A 14,396-nucleotide genomic window follows, 5' to 3' on the forward strand; every position below is an offset into this window, starting at 1 on the left:
CTTCTGGTGGACAGCTTGACAACCTCATGAGAGATCCTGAGTCAGAGCCTGCTAAGCTTTTCCCAAATTTCTGGCCTTCAGAAACTGTGACATGTTTGTTGTTGTTGTTTGTTTGTTTGTTTTTAAATATATTTTTATTGACTTTTTTATTTTTTATTTTTTTTTTTTTTTTTTACAGAGAGGAAGGGAGAGAGATAGAGAGCTAGAAACGTCGATGAGAGAGAAACATCGACCAGCTGCCTCCTGCACACCCCCTACCAGGGATGTGTCCGCAACTAATGTACATGCCCCTGCCTGGAATCGAACCTGGGACCTTTCAGTCCGAACACTGATGCTCTACCACTGAGCCAAACCGGCTTTGGCAAGTTTGTTGTTTGAATGCTAAGTTTTGGGGTAATTTGTTACACAGCAATAGATAACAAATGAAGAGTACAAGCAAAATTGTGCCTTTTACATTACATGTCAAATGTGAGCAGCCCAAACAGACTCTGATACTAAGGGGACACTGAACATGCTCTGAAAACAGAGTGCTGAATTTATTTCTAAAACTGGACCAAAGTCAAATCACTAGGAGCTATTTTTTTCTGCAGATGGGCACCTGGGCAAAGGCTCAACAGAGTGACTTTCCAAAAGAAAGCCATGAAATAATTGCTCCTGAAATAGGAGAAACAACTGAGTCCCAGTGAGTCCCTGGATGCTGATGTATCCCCGTGCTCTGGAAGTTGGTGAGAGCTGGGCAGAAGCTTAGGGAGCAGAGGGTGTCCAGCCTGCTGGTGAGGGTGGGGATCATTGGTGGGGGAATTTGAAGGGATCCAAAAAGACCCCCTTTGTCAAAATCTCTCTTTTACTGACCTGAAATCCCACTGCTAAAGCATATTTTGTTTTGTTTTTGTTTCTTTTGAGAAGAATATGGGGGTAGTATTTGAAGAACTTTTGACTCTCATGTAAAATACAAACTTGCTTTAAGAGGATGACAAAAGCAATCATAACCAGACCAGTTACCACATTCCAGGTATTATTTGGTACTTTACATACACTGTCTGGCCCTTAGTTTTGTTTGCTAGGAAGTCCCAAGTCTGGGAGGTCCTGCTTAATGCCTTAGTTCTGACCTGGGCATGTACCTGGTTCCTATTTCCTGACCTATGATGCCAAAAAAGAAGGAAACTTCTGCTTATCAGTCTCCTGAACTTATACTTTCCATATCCACTGATTGCCCAGGGTAAGAGGATCCAGTAGTTTTCATGGCCATATCTTGGGACCACTTTGTGACAACCAACCAACAAACCACCAAGTAAACATGTGGTCACCATTTAAAATAAGCAAACTGGATGCAGAGTTTACCAACAGAGATTTCATCTGGAAGGCAATGAAGCAACAAAACCACAGGTCAAGCCCGTTGGTTCATTGTACTTGCCTACTCAGTATAATTTGTTCTAATGGGAAGGAGCTCAGAGAGCCTTACTCTTGATATGCCCAATCCTCCCTTCTGAAGCAATGGGTCATTTACTTACCTGTTGTCACCTCTATGCTCAGAATGTTGGCAGTGAGGTCAGTGTCATTGCCTTGAATTGGGAAACTGAGGCTGTTCAGGTAAGCTTTGACAGGTTCCAGGAAGGAGGCATTTTCAAAACTGATCTCAATATCAACAGTGTATTCTTGACTCGTGGCAACTGAAATGAAACATATGGAAGCTGTGAGAATTTACTGTGGGTGGTGGAGAGAGAACACCATAGACATTTTAGCACTTACAGGTGATGACTGGCACATGTGGATGCTGGGCCACATCAGCCTTTAAGAATTTCTAGCAAAGCCCTGGCTGGTTTGGCTCAGTGGATAGAATGTTGGCCCATGGACTGAAGGGTCCTAGGTTCAATTCCTGTCAAGGGCACAGCATGTAGGAGGTGGCCAATGTTTCTCTTTCTCTGTCTCTCCCTCTCCCTTCCACTCTTTCTAAAAATCAATGGAAAATTATCCTTAGGTAATTAACAACAACAACAAAAGAATTTCTAATAAACTTTTTAGAAGAAAAGAAGAATTTGTATACTGACCACCACAAAGCCCCTGTATTGTGCATCCTCTCTACAATTTTGCTATTTAAACCAAGAAGGCAACTGATCTATTTGGTCCCAGAGCAGTGGTTTCTGGCCATTTAAGAGATTCACAGGCTAAGCTCAGGACTTGTCCTTCCTCTCCATTCCCACATCCTTCTTTGTGTCCAAGGCCAAGGCCTTCCGTGTAGAGAATAGACTGTAATAGGACAAGAATAGAAGCAGAGAGACCTAGCATGCAGGCCTTGGCAACAGTCTAGACAATAAATACCAATACAAGTTCTGACTCACCAGGATGACTCAATATGTTTCAAACATCATTCAATTGACATGCATGTATTTTTAGAGATGGATTATGCAAACTTGAGACCTCTGGGGAAAGTCATCTACTTAATTACCTTTGCTCCTAGCCTGGCGTGGCTCTTGGTTTTTACTCTATATTTCAGAATATGATAGGTGTTCCACAAGAGCAAAGTTGGCAAGTTGGAAAGTAAAATGCAAGTGATCTTTAGCTCTTCATTGTTTTTCCAAATTGTCTTCAGGCTGGCTGACTGGCTATCATTCTCGATGCATTTGGTCTCCAACACATACATGCCCACTATAGGCAGAGCAGACAGTGTATGTGTATCCTATATAATAAAAGCCTAGGTGGCGTCATGCATGGCATTATCACAAGATGGCCACCACAACATGGCTACCACAAAATTGTTGGCAGGGGAGGCCAGTTGGGGGCAAACAGGTCAGCAGGGGAGGGCAGTTGGGGGCAACTAGGTCTGCTGGGGAGGGAAGTGGGGGGTGATTGGGCCATCAGGGCCAAGCAGTTTGGTGTGAGCTGGCCAGCAGGGGAGCAGTTAGGCATCAACCAGGCCAGCAGGGGAGTGGTTAGGGGGTAAGCAGTTAGGAGCCAGCAGTCATAGATTGTGAGAGGGATGTCCAACTGCTGGTTTAGGATAAGGCCTAAACAGCAGTTGTACATCCCCAAAGGGTCCCAGATTGGAGAGGGTGCAGGCTTGGCTGAGGGACACCCCTCCCCATGCACAAAGCCTGTAGTATATCTATAACAATAAAAGAGTAATATGCTAATTAAACCAGATGTCCTTCCAGATAAAGCTGGGACTGGAGCAAAGCCACCTGGGTCCCAGGTGCCAGAGGGAAGCCAGTGCTGGCAGTTGGGAAAAGGAAGGCCTACTCTTGCATGAATTTTTATGTATCGGGCCTCTAGTATATACATAGGTGTCATATAGTTTCCTATATGACATCATGTCTGGCACACTAGATGTAAGCTCCTCTAGGGCAGGAACTGTTTCATTTCTCATAGCCTTACTCACTCTATCTAGCCTGAAGTTACTACATAATAAGTTTAACCTGTGACTCTGAGTTGAGTCACAGATCCACCTCTCTGTCATCGCCAGAATCATTGGCTCATTCTTGGCTGAAATATATAACTGGAGCAGAAGCCATGGACTAGGTTAGAAGCCAATGAACAACCTTCAAAAATTAAGAAAAAAATTTATAGATACATTGAGAAGACAAGTTGTAGCTTATTTTATTTTGTCAGTTAAGTAAAAAAAGATAAGTAAATACCTACAAAACAATTACCTTAAATTTTAAGTAAAATCTGGACCTATGAGGCATATTTTACCATACAATGAAAAATTTTGTCTATTTTCTAAAAGGGCAATGAATGTCTCCCATAAAATTGCAAGATTTGCTCTCAATGTTCCAAGGATAATTTATGTGAAACACTAAAGTAGAGTAAGTTTACTATGGGAAATTCCAGTTGATAAATGTTTATGGTAGAAAATGTTTGTTTTCTTACAGTTGCAAACTATGTTTGTCTTAGCATGTTGGTTTAACTTGCCAAACTTGTTGAGAATTATTTCATTTTTTGGCATCATTCAACTTAATATAATTAACACAAGCTGTAAAAATCCAGATTTTCTGAAAATTAAGAATGCATTTTGTCCTTGCTCAGTGGTTAGAACATTGGCACACATAACAAAGGGTCTTTGGTTGGATTCCCAGTCAAGCGCACATACCTGGGTTGTGGGTTCACTCCTCAACCTTCCCAAGTTGGGGTGTGTGCCAGAGGCAACCAGTCAATGTGTCTTTCTTACATTGATGTTTCTCTCTCTCCTCCTCCTTCCCTTCCACTCACTCTCTCTGAAAAGCAATGGAATAAATATCCTCAGGTGAGGATTAAAACAACCACAAAAAAGAATGCACTTTAAAATATATATATTTATATATAAAATTGATTTTTTACAGAGAGGAAGAGAGAGGGATAGAGAGTTAGAAACATCGATGAGAGAAAAACATTGACCAGCTGCCTTTTGCACACACCCCTACTGGGGATGTGCCTGTAACCAAGGTACATGCCTTTGACCGGAATAGAACCTGGGACCTTTTAGTCTGAAGGCCGATACTCTATCCACTGAACCAAACCAGTTTCGGCAAAAGAATGCACTTTAAGGTGCATTTTCTCCTTACAGAGATATATTTTCTGCAGAACAGGTGACTTTTAAAACCCAATCTCATTCTGTCATGATACTATGTTTCTCTCAAGAAGGCTGTTGTCTAAAATTTCCTGTTTTTTTTTTTTTCTTTTTCTTTCTGATTTTCAAATGGTTTTGCGATGAAAACAAGCTTCAGGGTGTTGGTCTGGGGGACTGCTTATCTTAATTTATGTGCTCTGAACTCTAGACACAGTATGTTGTCCCTGGGAATATTTGCAAGCAGGGCAGGTGTGCCTTAGAGCACATTCTTTTTCCTGAAAAGTAATGCAGCACTATTCATACCCACGAGAGGATTCTTAGCTACAGGATCCTCTTTGCTGTGGTCAGGCAACTCTCCTCCCATGAATGTAAACAGGATTTCCTGGGCGGGAGCTGCTTTTGAGATGAATGAGGGCTATAACAATCCATATCCCCCACTTCCCCATCTGCAGTGTTGCTTCCCAGGGTCTGATCGTAGCATAATATTAATGTTTGCCTGAGGGCCCTGTCTACCTCCCACCTGTGAGCCCACCACTCAGTGCTTTTTGCAGACTTAGTTGCAGAACAAGCGTTGGTCTGGAAAGCACGTGGTGATTCATGGGTGTCTTCACTCCCCACTGAAACCAACGCAGTGAGTTCTTCTGCTGAAGAGAAGGATCGGGCCTAAACCAACAGTCGGACATCCCCCAAAGGAACATCTCCCAAAGTTTTGGGAGTTGAGCCCAAAACTTAAAATATTAAGAGGAAAGTTCCCATGCCTCTAGCAAGTCCAAGTCTATGGGATCTGTGCAACAACTAATCAGAGCACCAGCCTCTAAGGCCCTCTATCCTTTATCTACCTTTTATGTTCAGTAACTTCTAAAGGAGTTTCAGAGTACTAACCCTTGGTCTGCAGATCACTTCTCCCTGATCAAAGACTGGTAAATATGGGGATCTCTAAAAGAGAAGGAAACATCTTCTCCTTAAAAATGGTCAGTTCTTCCAAATAGGCAAACACACACACACACACACACACACACACACACACACACAAAATAAATAAATAAAAAATAAAACACACACACACACACAAAAAAAAAAAAAAAAAAACACACACAAAAACACCCTATTCCAGTGTCACCTTCACTTGACTGATAATTACACCCACCTAGTGAATTCTACACACACAGATATTTTGGAGCTTCAGCCTATGTGAGCCAAAGTAGAATCTTGATGAGGGAGGCCCAGAAATGTGTATTTTTCCCCCCAATTCCCACAGGTGTTTCTTGTGACCAAGCACATTTGGGATCTAACATTCGAATCCAAATGAGGAAACTGAGAAGGTGATCTTGGAGAACCAATATGAGCCCATAAGTTTGTTCTTGGCTTTAGCATGGAATTTTGTTTTCAACACAGTCTGCCGGTGCTCCTATGGGGGAACAATCGTGCAGTTTCCAAGCATAACTGCTTACTCTTGTTTTTCCACTTTTGCTTTGAGAGAACTGATACTTGCTTACCTCTTTCTTTGGGGATACTGAATAGATCCCAGGTGATCATGATGAAAGTGACAATAATAACAGCAGCTGCCATTTATCCATTAACCTGATAGGTTCAAGGGCCATGAGAACAGTATGCAAAGCCCCATTTTGCAGATGGCCAAACTGAAGCCATATGGAAAGCAAATCTTAGAACTGGGATTTGAAGCTACATTTTTCTGATTCCAAAGTCCATTTTATTTTAACTGTAACCTGCCATGACTCAAACAGGAGAAGATAATGAAAGTGACCACTTTGTAAATCCTAAATAACCATAAAATATGAGGTATTATTGTTAAATGTGTCTTTGGAACATGGTGTGCAATTCCTAAAGTACGTTTTGAAATAAAATTAAAGGCAAATTATTAATGATAAATGGAAGAATTAGCTAAAACTCTGTTCCATTTGAGTCAGCATAATAAATGTCATAGAAATCCATGGTGAGGAAAAACACAATGACCCACTGCCATTGACATTTGTGGATTTTGACACTGACTCTTGCTCAGTTGGTTTGTTCCTTGGTTTATCTATTTATATAAAGACCTAATATGCTAAGTATTCAACCATTCGACCAGTAGCTATGACATGCACTGACCATCAGGGGGCAGACGCTCCTACTAGTAGGTTAGTTTGCTGCTGGGGTCTGGCTAATCGGGACTGGGCGAGATAGGCCAGACACACTCTGGGGCCAACCTCCCAGAAGCTTTCCCTGGCCTCTAAAATATTTCTTCAAATTAGTTTCTTTTCAATGCCTCTGGTTTATAAGTAACTTGACTATATATTAAGTGGCTACCTCCCAGGCACTGTGCTTGGTGCTGAGGACACAGGACATATTCTGCTCACAGCCTCATACAGGCCTACAGTTTGAATAGAAATACCAATCTCTGCCTCCTCCCCTGTCCCAAACATAGATCCCAAACTTTCCTGTGGATTTCCAGGAAAGTGATTCTTCTGTCCTGCCTCAGCTACAAGGAACCAGGAGAAACACAGGGCTGTTTCCCCAACTCTCTGTGGGTGTGTTAAGTGGCTTCCACACTCCTCTGCTGCCCCTGGGCCATCTGATTCCAGACAGTTTAATGTCTTTTCCTCTTCTTGGCTCCTGTGCCCTGGGGTTGTTTGTCTGAATTTTTCTGACTCAACGATGCCCCAGTGGAAGGTAGCACATTCCAGGTGTCACCCGTGTCACAAATGGAGGCCTATCTGCAGGCCCAGGAGGCACAAACCAGCCAGGATTTCCCCTCTCCTTCCCCATAAATCACAACCCCCCACAGGGCACTTATCTTAAAGAGACCTTTCTGGAAAGTTGGCTACAAACTGAGACAAGCAGTTCTGTCTTAATCACAGCTGTTAAAGCAAACAATACTACTTTTGCCTGGCAACTCTAATAGGAATTATGGCTTCTCAAAAGTCAGGGCCAAAATAGATCCATAAATTAATCTCCCTTCTGCAAAAGAATGAAGGCTGCTAACTTCACCCAGGAGACATGGAGTTGAGCATGGCTTTCTTTTGATCAAAGTGGACAGTGCATCTTTATCACTGGGTTTGGCTCTCTTGTTTCTCCCCCATAGTTCTGTAGCAGGTAAATACTAAGCAAGGGCTGTTTTTCTGTTTTCTTGACATATTCTAGTAGGTAGGAATTTGGCAGTCTTTAGATTTTAGAAAAGTTTGGGCTCATATGCTGGGTCTGGCTTACTTGGCAGGTGTGGATGGAGGAGAGAGGGAGGCATTGTGTCGTAAAACACTGGGCTGTGCAGTCTGGGGAAAAGAATCCATTCCACTAACTCATCATATCTCCAAAGGATGAAATAGATCTGCTGGAGACTTTTTTTTTTTTTTTTGAATGGGTGGGGATTAAATGCAATGTTCATTCCTCTAATCGATGAAAATCATTGGTGTTCATTATTTGCTTTGCTTGAGCCCAGATCAAAATGTTTGAAGAAGAAAACTTTATTTTTGCAACTTAAGTGTGGTTTTTTTGCTTGAGATATTTCCATATGTCATGTATATTGTAACTCCTGCAGCTCCATGCCTGTAATAGCAGTGTATGGTGAACACTTGAAAGAGAATATGTGTATGTGTCTGTATTTTTAAATATATATAAAGCTGTTGTCATTCCATATCACTAAGTGATATTTCATATGTATGGTTATACTGATAATAATTGGCCTTGTAAAATTTTGACCATTCATGAATAATAATAAATGTGTAAGGCTGGCATGGGTAAAAAAAAAAAAAAAAAAAAAAGTCAGCCCCATATAAAGTTCTTTCCTGAATGCAGGGAAGACAGTGGTCCCACTGCTCTTTGCTTTATAAAGCAACTCCAAGAATCATGGGGTGTAATCTTACAGGTCAGAAACATAGATTGAGAACTACAACTCTTAACTCTGAGCATGGACCATTAACATTTTAAAAAATATTTTCTACACAATATTATTTATTCCCCTCCACAACTCTAATAATATAATATAATTATATTATATTATAGGGGGCAGGGAGAAGGGAGGAAAGCAGGTGGGACAGCGACCACAGAAGGAAGCCCTATTGCAGGAATCTTCCTGCAAGGGGCATCTAGTATAATAATATAATATAATATAATATAATAATATAATATACAATAATATAATATACAATAATATAATATAATATAATATAATATAATATAATATAATATAATCTTACCTAATAAAAGAGTACTATGCAAATTAACTATTACTCCACCCACCAGCCAATCAGAGTGAGTATGCAAATAAACCCAACCAAGATGGCTATGGCCACAGAGAAAGGGAGAGAGGCTTGGGTTTCCCAGGCAACAGGAACATCTTCTGGACCCAGGCTGCTTCTAGCCTGTAGGCCCATAGGCCCTGAGCGGCAGGGGTTCCAGAACACCCCCTGGCCACTCGGAGCTTATGAGTGCAGGCACCAAGAGGCTGGGGTGGGGCAGGAATGTTCCTGCCCAACCTGCAGCCACTTGGGAATGCTCCAGCACCAAGTGGTGGTTTGGGTCCATGCCCCCAGCCTGGGGTCTCAGGCCGTCAGCAGTGCCCGTACCTACGCAGAGATCCCCTCCAGGCCCAGCCTGGGTTCTTAGACACTGAGTCACACCAGCCAGGCAGATATGGAGGAATCTTAAATGTTTCTTTTTTACATATATATTTTATTGATGTTTTACAGAGAGGAAGGGAAAAGGATAGAGAGCTAGAAACATCTATGAGAGAGATACATCAATCAGCTGCCTTCTGCATAGTCCCCACTGAGTATGTGCCCCCAACCAATGTACATGGCCTTGACTGGAATCGAACCTGGGACCCTTAAGTATGCAGGCCATTGCTCCATCCACTGATCCAAACAGTTAGAGCTGTCCAATATGTTAAAGAAAAAACCCTATCTAATAAAGAGGAAATATGCAGGGGAGGAAAGTTGGGAACAATCAGGTCAGCAGGAGAGCAGTTAGGCATCAATCAGGCTGGCAGGGGAGTGGTTAGGGGGTGATCATGCTGACAGGCAGAAGCGGTTAGGGGCAATCAGGCAGGGGGAGAGCAGTTGGGAGCCAGCAGTCCAGGATTGTGAGAGGAATGTCCAACTGCCTGTTTAGGCCCGGCAGTTGAACATCCCCTGAAGGGTCCCAGATTGGAGAGGGTGCAGGTGAGGCTGGACACACCCCCCCGTGCATGAATTCCATGCACTGGGCCTCTAGTATAATATAATATAATATAATATAATATAATATAATATAATATAATATAATATATCCTAGAGGCCCAGTGCAAGAATTTGTGCACATTGAAAGGAAATTAATTAGAAGAACTATTTTAGAGGCCAGAGAGGGACCATGGGAGTTTGGTTCCAGGGCATGTCCAGGCCATCTCTCCCAGTCCTGATTGGCCAGACCCCAGCAGCAAGCTAACCTACTGGTTGAAGTGTCTGCCCCCTGGTGGTCAATATACATCATAGCAACTGGTCGAATGGTTGAACTGTCAGACACTTAGCATATTAGGCTTATATATATAGATAACATGTGTGTGTGTGTGTGTGTGTGATATATGTGATACATATGTGATACATATAGTACTATTATGTAATACATTATTTGGTATACATATCTATTTCTATGTATATATGTAGTTTTGTGTGATAGATGTGATGTGATGTGTGTGTGTGTATGTGTGTGTGTATGTGTGTATATGTGTGATATAAATATATATATCAAGGGCTCAAGAAGTTATATAGCAGAACAAAATGATAGGAAAAAGTCCACAGTGTTCTCAGAATAAATATTAGTATTGATCCAATCTTTAAAGACAATTCTATCCCAAGCTCTAAAAACTTGGTCCAGTGTCTCAAAAGAAAATTTCTTTTGAGAATTTTCTTTCTCTCAGAAACATTGTTTCAGTCTTTCTGGCATTAAGGCTCCAGAAAGGGTGTTGAGCGTATATATGAAGGAGAACACCACTCTGAGAATTGGAGCATAGTGCTTTCAGCCCACTAACTTCGCACACCAAGCAGAACCAACACCTCCGTGTGGCATGTGCTGCATGTAACCTCCTATTGCTTCCTCTCATAGTCACTCTTAATTGCAACTCACATTTCAAGCATCTGTTGCATTGTGCCTGGGCCTCTCCATAGCCCTTCCTTCCTTCCTTCCTTCCTTCCTTCCTTCCTTCCTTCCATCCTCTTTCCTGTTAATCCTCATCCTAGAATATTTTTCCCAATGATTTTTAGAGAGAGTGGCAGAAGGGGGAGAGACAGAGAAAAACATCGATGGGAGCCTGCAACCAAGATACATGCCGTTGGCCAGGAATGGAACCTGAGACCCTTCAGTCAGCGGGCTGACACTCTATCCACTGAGTCAAACCTGCCAGGGCTCCATACAGAGATGAAGGGAGAGAGATAGAGAGTTAGAAACATCGATGAGAGAGAGTCATCGATCAGCTGCCTCTTGCACACCCCCTACTGGGGATATGCCCGCAACCAAGGTACATGCCCTTGACCGGAATCGAACCCGAGACCCTTCAGTCCCCAAGCCGACGCTCTATCCATTGAGCCAAACCGGTCTCGGCCATGGCCATTCCTTATTTCAGTAATTTAGTAAAAGTACCGAGGCCAATCCATCTCCTGCAAATGGCTAGTTGAGTGATTAACAAATTCCAAAGGACTCTGGAGGCGTGAGAGCACAGAGAACCACATGTCATAAAGGAAAAGAGGTTTTCATGGTGATTTATCATCATCATGAGAGTTTTTACTGAAAGCACGTCTGGAAAAATTGTGGAATGTCAAACCTTTAGATGTGGAAGCAGTTTCCTCCCCAAGGGCTAACCTCTCATGCCGTTGCCATGGGTCACGGACAGCCACAGGAAGTGCAGGAAGATGTTACTTTTGCAGCTGTGGGTCCCCCACTGCCCCTGGGGAAGCGGGAAGCCAAGACCTAGAAAAAGCTGGCAGGAACCTGGAGCTAGAACTCACCCTCCAATAGTTTGATTTTAAAAAGAAGAGTCTTTCAAAGCGCTGCATGGGGTACCTGTGGCCCTAGGACTGTCACAGGGGGCAGGAAGCGGGGGTAGACATAACGATGCTCTTTTTATTTTACTATTTTTTTTTATTTTAATTTTTCGTTAATCCTCACCTGAGGATATTTTTCCATTGACTTGTAGAGAGAGTGGAAGGGAGGGGGAGAGACAGAGAGAGAAACATTGATGAGAGAGAGATATTGATTGGTTGCCTCCTGCACATGCCTGAACCAAGGCTAGGGATCAAGTCTGCAAAGGCGGTACGTGCCTTTGACCAGAATCAAACCTGGGGCCCATGCTCTATCCACTGAGCCTAATGGGTTAGAGCCATAAGATACTCTTTTTAGAACACAGAAAGTACCACTGCAGACCACTTCTAGCAAGGAGGGCATGAAGGGGGAGTGGGGATCCCATAGGGAAAGGACACGAGGCTAAAACAGAAGCAGAAAGAGAAGAGAAAATAAAAGAAAAATAAGGGAAGGAAAAGAAAGTTATCGGTCTGACCTTCCAATGAGGGTTTTAAGAGCTTGATAAAATGTGGTCAAGTTCTAGTTTCACAGCAGTGGAGTCTGGCTGCTGCGCTGTGAGGGCTCTAACAGACACCTCCGCCTGACCTCTGACAAGCTTCCTCCTTTCTGCAGCACAGCCAGTCTTTCAAACCACGAGACTGAGCAGAGCGAGTCACAGCACGTCTGGGAAATTATCCCCTCACAATGCTGGAGGTAAGAAGTTCCGCCTTCTACACACCCCAAGCCGGCAGACTCAACAATAGGAACGGATCCTCTGAACTCACACAGGGGCAGCTATACGGAGACGGAGCGGAAGACATCCCCGTGTTTGAGTTTCTCAGAGTTCAGGGGCACTCTTGTCTACTAGGGATGACAAACAGGAAGCAGAATGACAAAGCACTGGGACACTGTTGTGCTACGGGAAGGTATCAAGGGCAGTGGGAACCCAAAAAGCAGCCCCACCCTGTCTGGGACTTGGAAGACCTTACATGGCAGAAACCTCTGTGAATTGAGACTTAAGTCAGAGTCCCTTGGACAAGCAAGTGGGGGAGAGGAGGGGTGGGCAGGGCACTGGCTGGTGAAAGGGAACAGGAATAGAACATGTGGGAAAGGCAGGCAGGGTCCCTCCTGTAGGACTCAAGCAGGTAATTGGATTTTATCTTCAATTGGGAGCCCATGAAGAATTTTATGCATGGAAATAAAAGTATCAGGATGATGCTTTTGAAAGGTTCCAATAAGAAAAGTAGGAGAATCTGGTTAGAGGAAAAACCAGCCTGCAGATGTACACTGACACCCGCCCAGGTCCCGCAGGTGGGACAGGGCCCCAAGGATCATGTACATGTAGGTGTTTGCAGCTCTCACTTCTCTCAACCCTGCAAGGGACAGAGCCCTCTATTTTCCAGACCAGCTTTTGAAATTTAGTGAAAAAATTAGAGTGGGAGACAGAGGAGAAGGACTTAAGTCTAGTGGTTAAGTGAATCCAGAAAATAAAGTGATAAGTGAGAGTCAAAGAGGTTTAAATAAAAAAAAAAAATTTTAAAAAAAGGCAAAAGGAAAGGCTGCAGGGTTGAGAGTGAAGAAGCAGGCTTTTGGAGGTGGAGGGCAGCTGGGGAGACGGGCACAGGCGGTGGGAGGAGGAAGGGGCATCGGAATGTTGCTAAGATTCCTTTAATGCCATTTGGTAGAGAATGGAGGTTTTAAAAAATATATTTTATTGATTTTTTACAAAGAGGGAAGGAAAGGGATAGAAAGTTAGAAACATCGATGAGAGAGAAACATCGATCAGCTGCCTCCTGCACACCCCCCACTGGGGATGTGCCCATAACCAAGGTACATGCCCTTGACCGGAATTGAACCCAGGACCTTTCAGTCCGCAGGATAACACTCTATCCACTGAGCCAAACCGGTTTTGGCAAGAAAGGGGGTTTTTTTTGTTTTTGTTTTTTTGTAATTACTTCTAGATATTGAGAGTGAATTGTAGATCACACTGTTTGGAAAAGTTAGAGCCAATATCATTTAATGGACTCACTAGAATTGATTGACAAGAAAGAGTTCACATACCCGCTCGTTTCTGCCTCAGTGGCTCCTCCTCTGCTAGTTCATGCTCCTGGAGACTCTGAAAGAGCATTTTAGAAAATCGTCAATTAGTGGTAGAGACGTCTTTCCACTACGGCACATGTGTCAAACACAAGGCCCGCGGGCCAAATCCAGCCCGCCAGGCCTTGCAATGTGGCCCGCACCGCGCTGTCATCACTGCACTCCGCTGTCAGTTTATGACATTGTCAGTTTATGACTGTTCAGTAAACCATTCGGCCCGCGATTTAGGCTGGATTTTAGATTTTGGCCCCTTCTCTGATTGAGTTCGACACCCCTACGGCGTTCTGCTCCCATGCCCCACGTGTTAGAGCTGAGTTTGAGCTGCAGATTCGGGGTGAGCACCTTGTGCCCAGTGAGTGAGTGCGGGGCGAACAGCAACTCAGGGGTCGGGAAAATGCCATGGACTCGAGTCTGTACTGTGGCCTGGGGATTCACTTTCTATAGACCAGTCTCTAGCTCCAGGAGCGGAAGACATTACCGTGTTTGAGTTTTTCAGTATTCTGCAGTTTGAGTCCTGTCAAGAAATATAAATCGTGGTGTTCCCAACTTGTGCTACTTGCCCAGGCCTGGAACCCTGACTCATTCCTTTGGCCTTTTTGACAAGTCTCACGGCCTCTTCCTGGCACTCCGCCTGTCCCCACGGAGTATTACTGCAGCATTAGGGCCATTTGGGTCATCCATGCTTAGGAGTTATTCTCTCCCTACTGGCTCCTTTTTCTCCCGATGGTCG

The 14,396-nt window shown here is 43.5% G+C and overlaps 1 protein-coding gene across 5 annotated transcripts in view; it reads right to left on the reverse strand.

The window, feature by feature from the left end:
* Nucleotides 1–14,396, reverse strand: part of ADGRF5 (adhesion G protein-coupled receptor F5) — a 101,192-nt gene that overhangs the window by 34,247 nt on the left and 52,549 nt on the right. For all 5 annotated transcript variants that reach the window (XM_084889827.1, XM_084889824.1, XM_084889826.1 and 2 more), the window contains exons 3-4: nucleotides 13,631–13,685; nucleotides 1,512–1,670 (exon numbers count right to left, since the gene is read on the reverse strand). In XM_084889827.1, the coding sequence (XP_084745953.1) occupies nucleotides 1,512–1,670; nucleotides 13,631–13,685 (214 nt within the window). The remainder of the gene's footprint in view (nucleotides 1–1,511; nucleotides 1,671–13,630; nucleotides 13,686–14,396) is intronic.

Source organism: Pipistrellus hanaki (assembly GCF_964339955.1).
Source record: "Pipistrellus hanaki genome assembly, chromosome: 7".
In the NCBI taxonomy this organism is placed as follows: domain Eukaryota; kingdom Metazoa; phylum Chordata; class Mammalia; order Chiroptera; family Vespertilionidae; genus Pipistrellus; species Pipistrellus hanaki.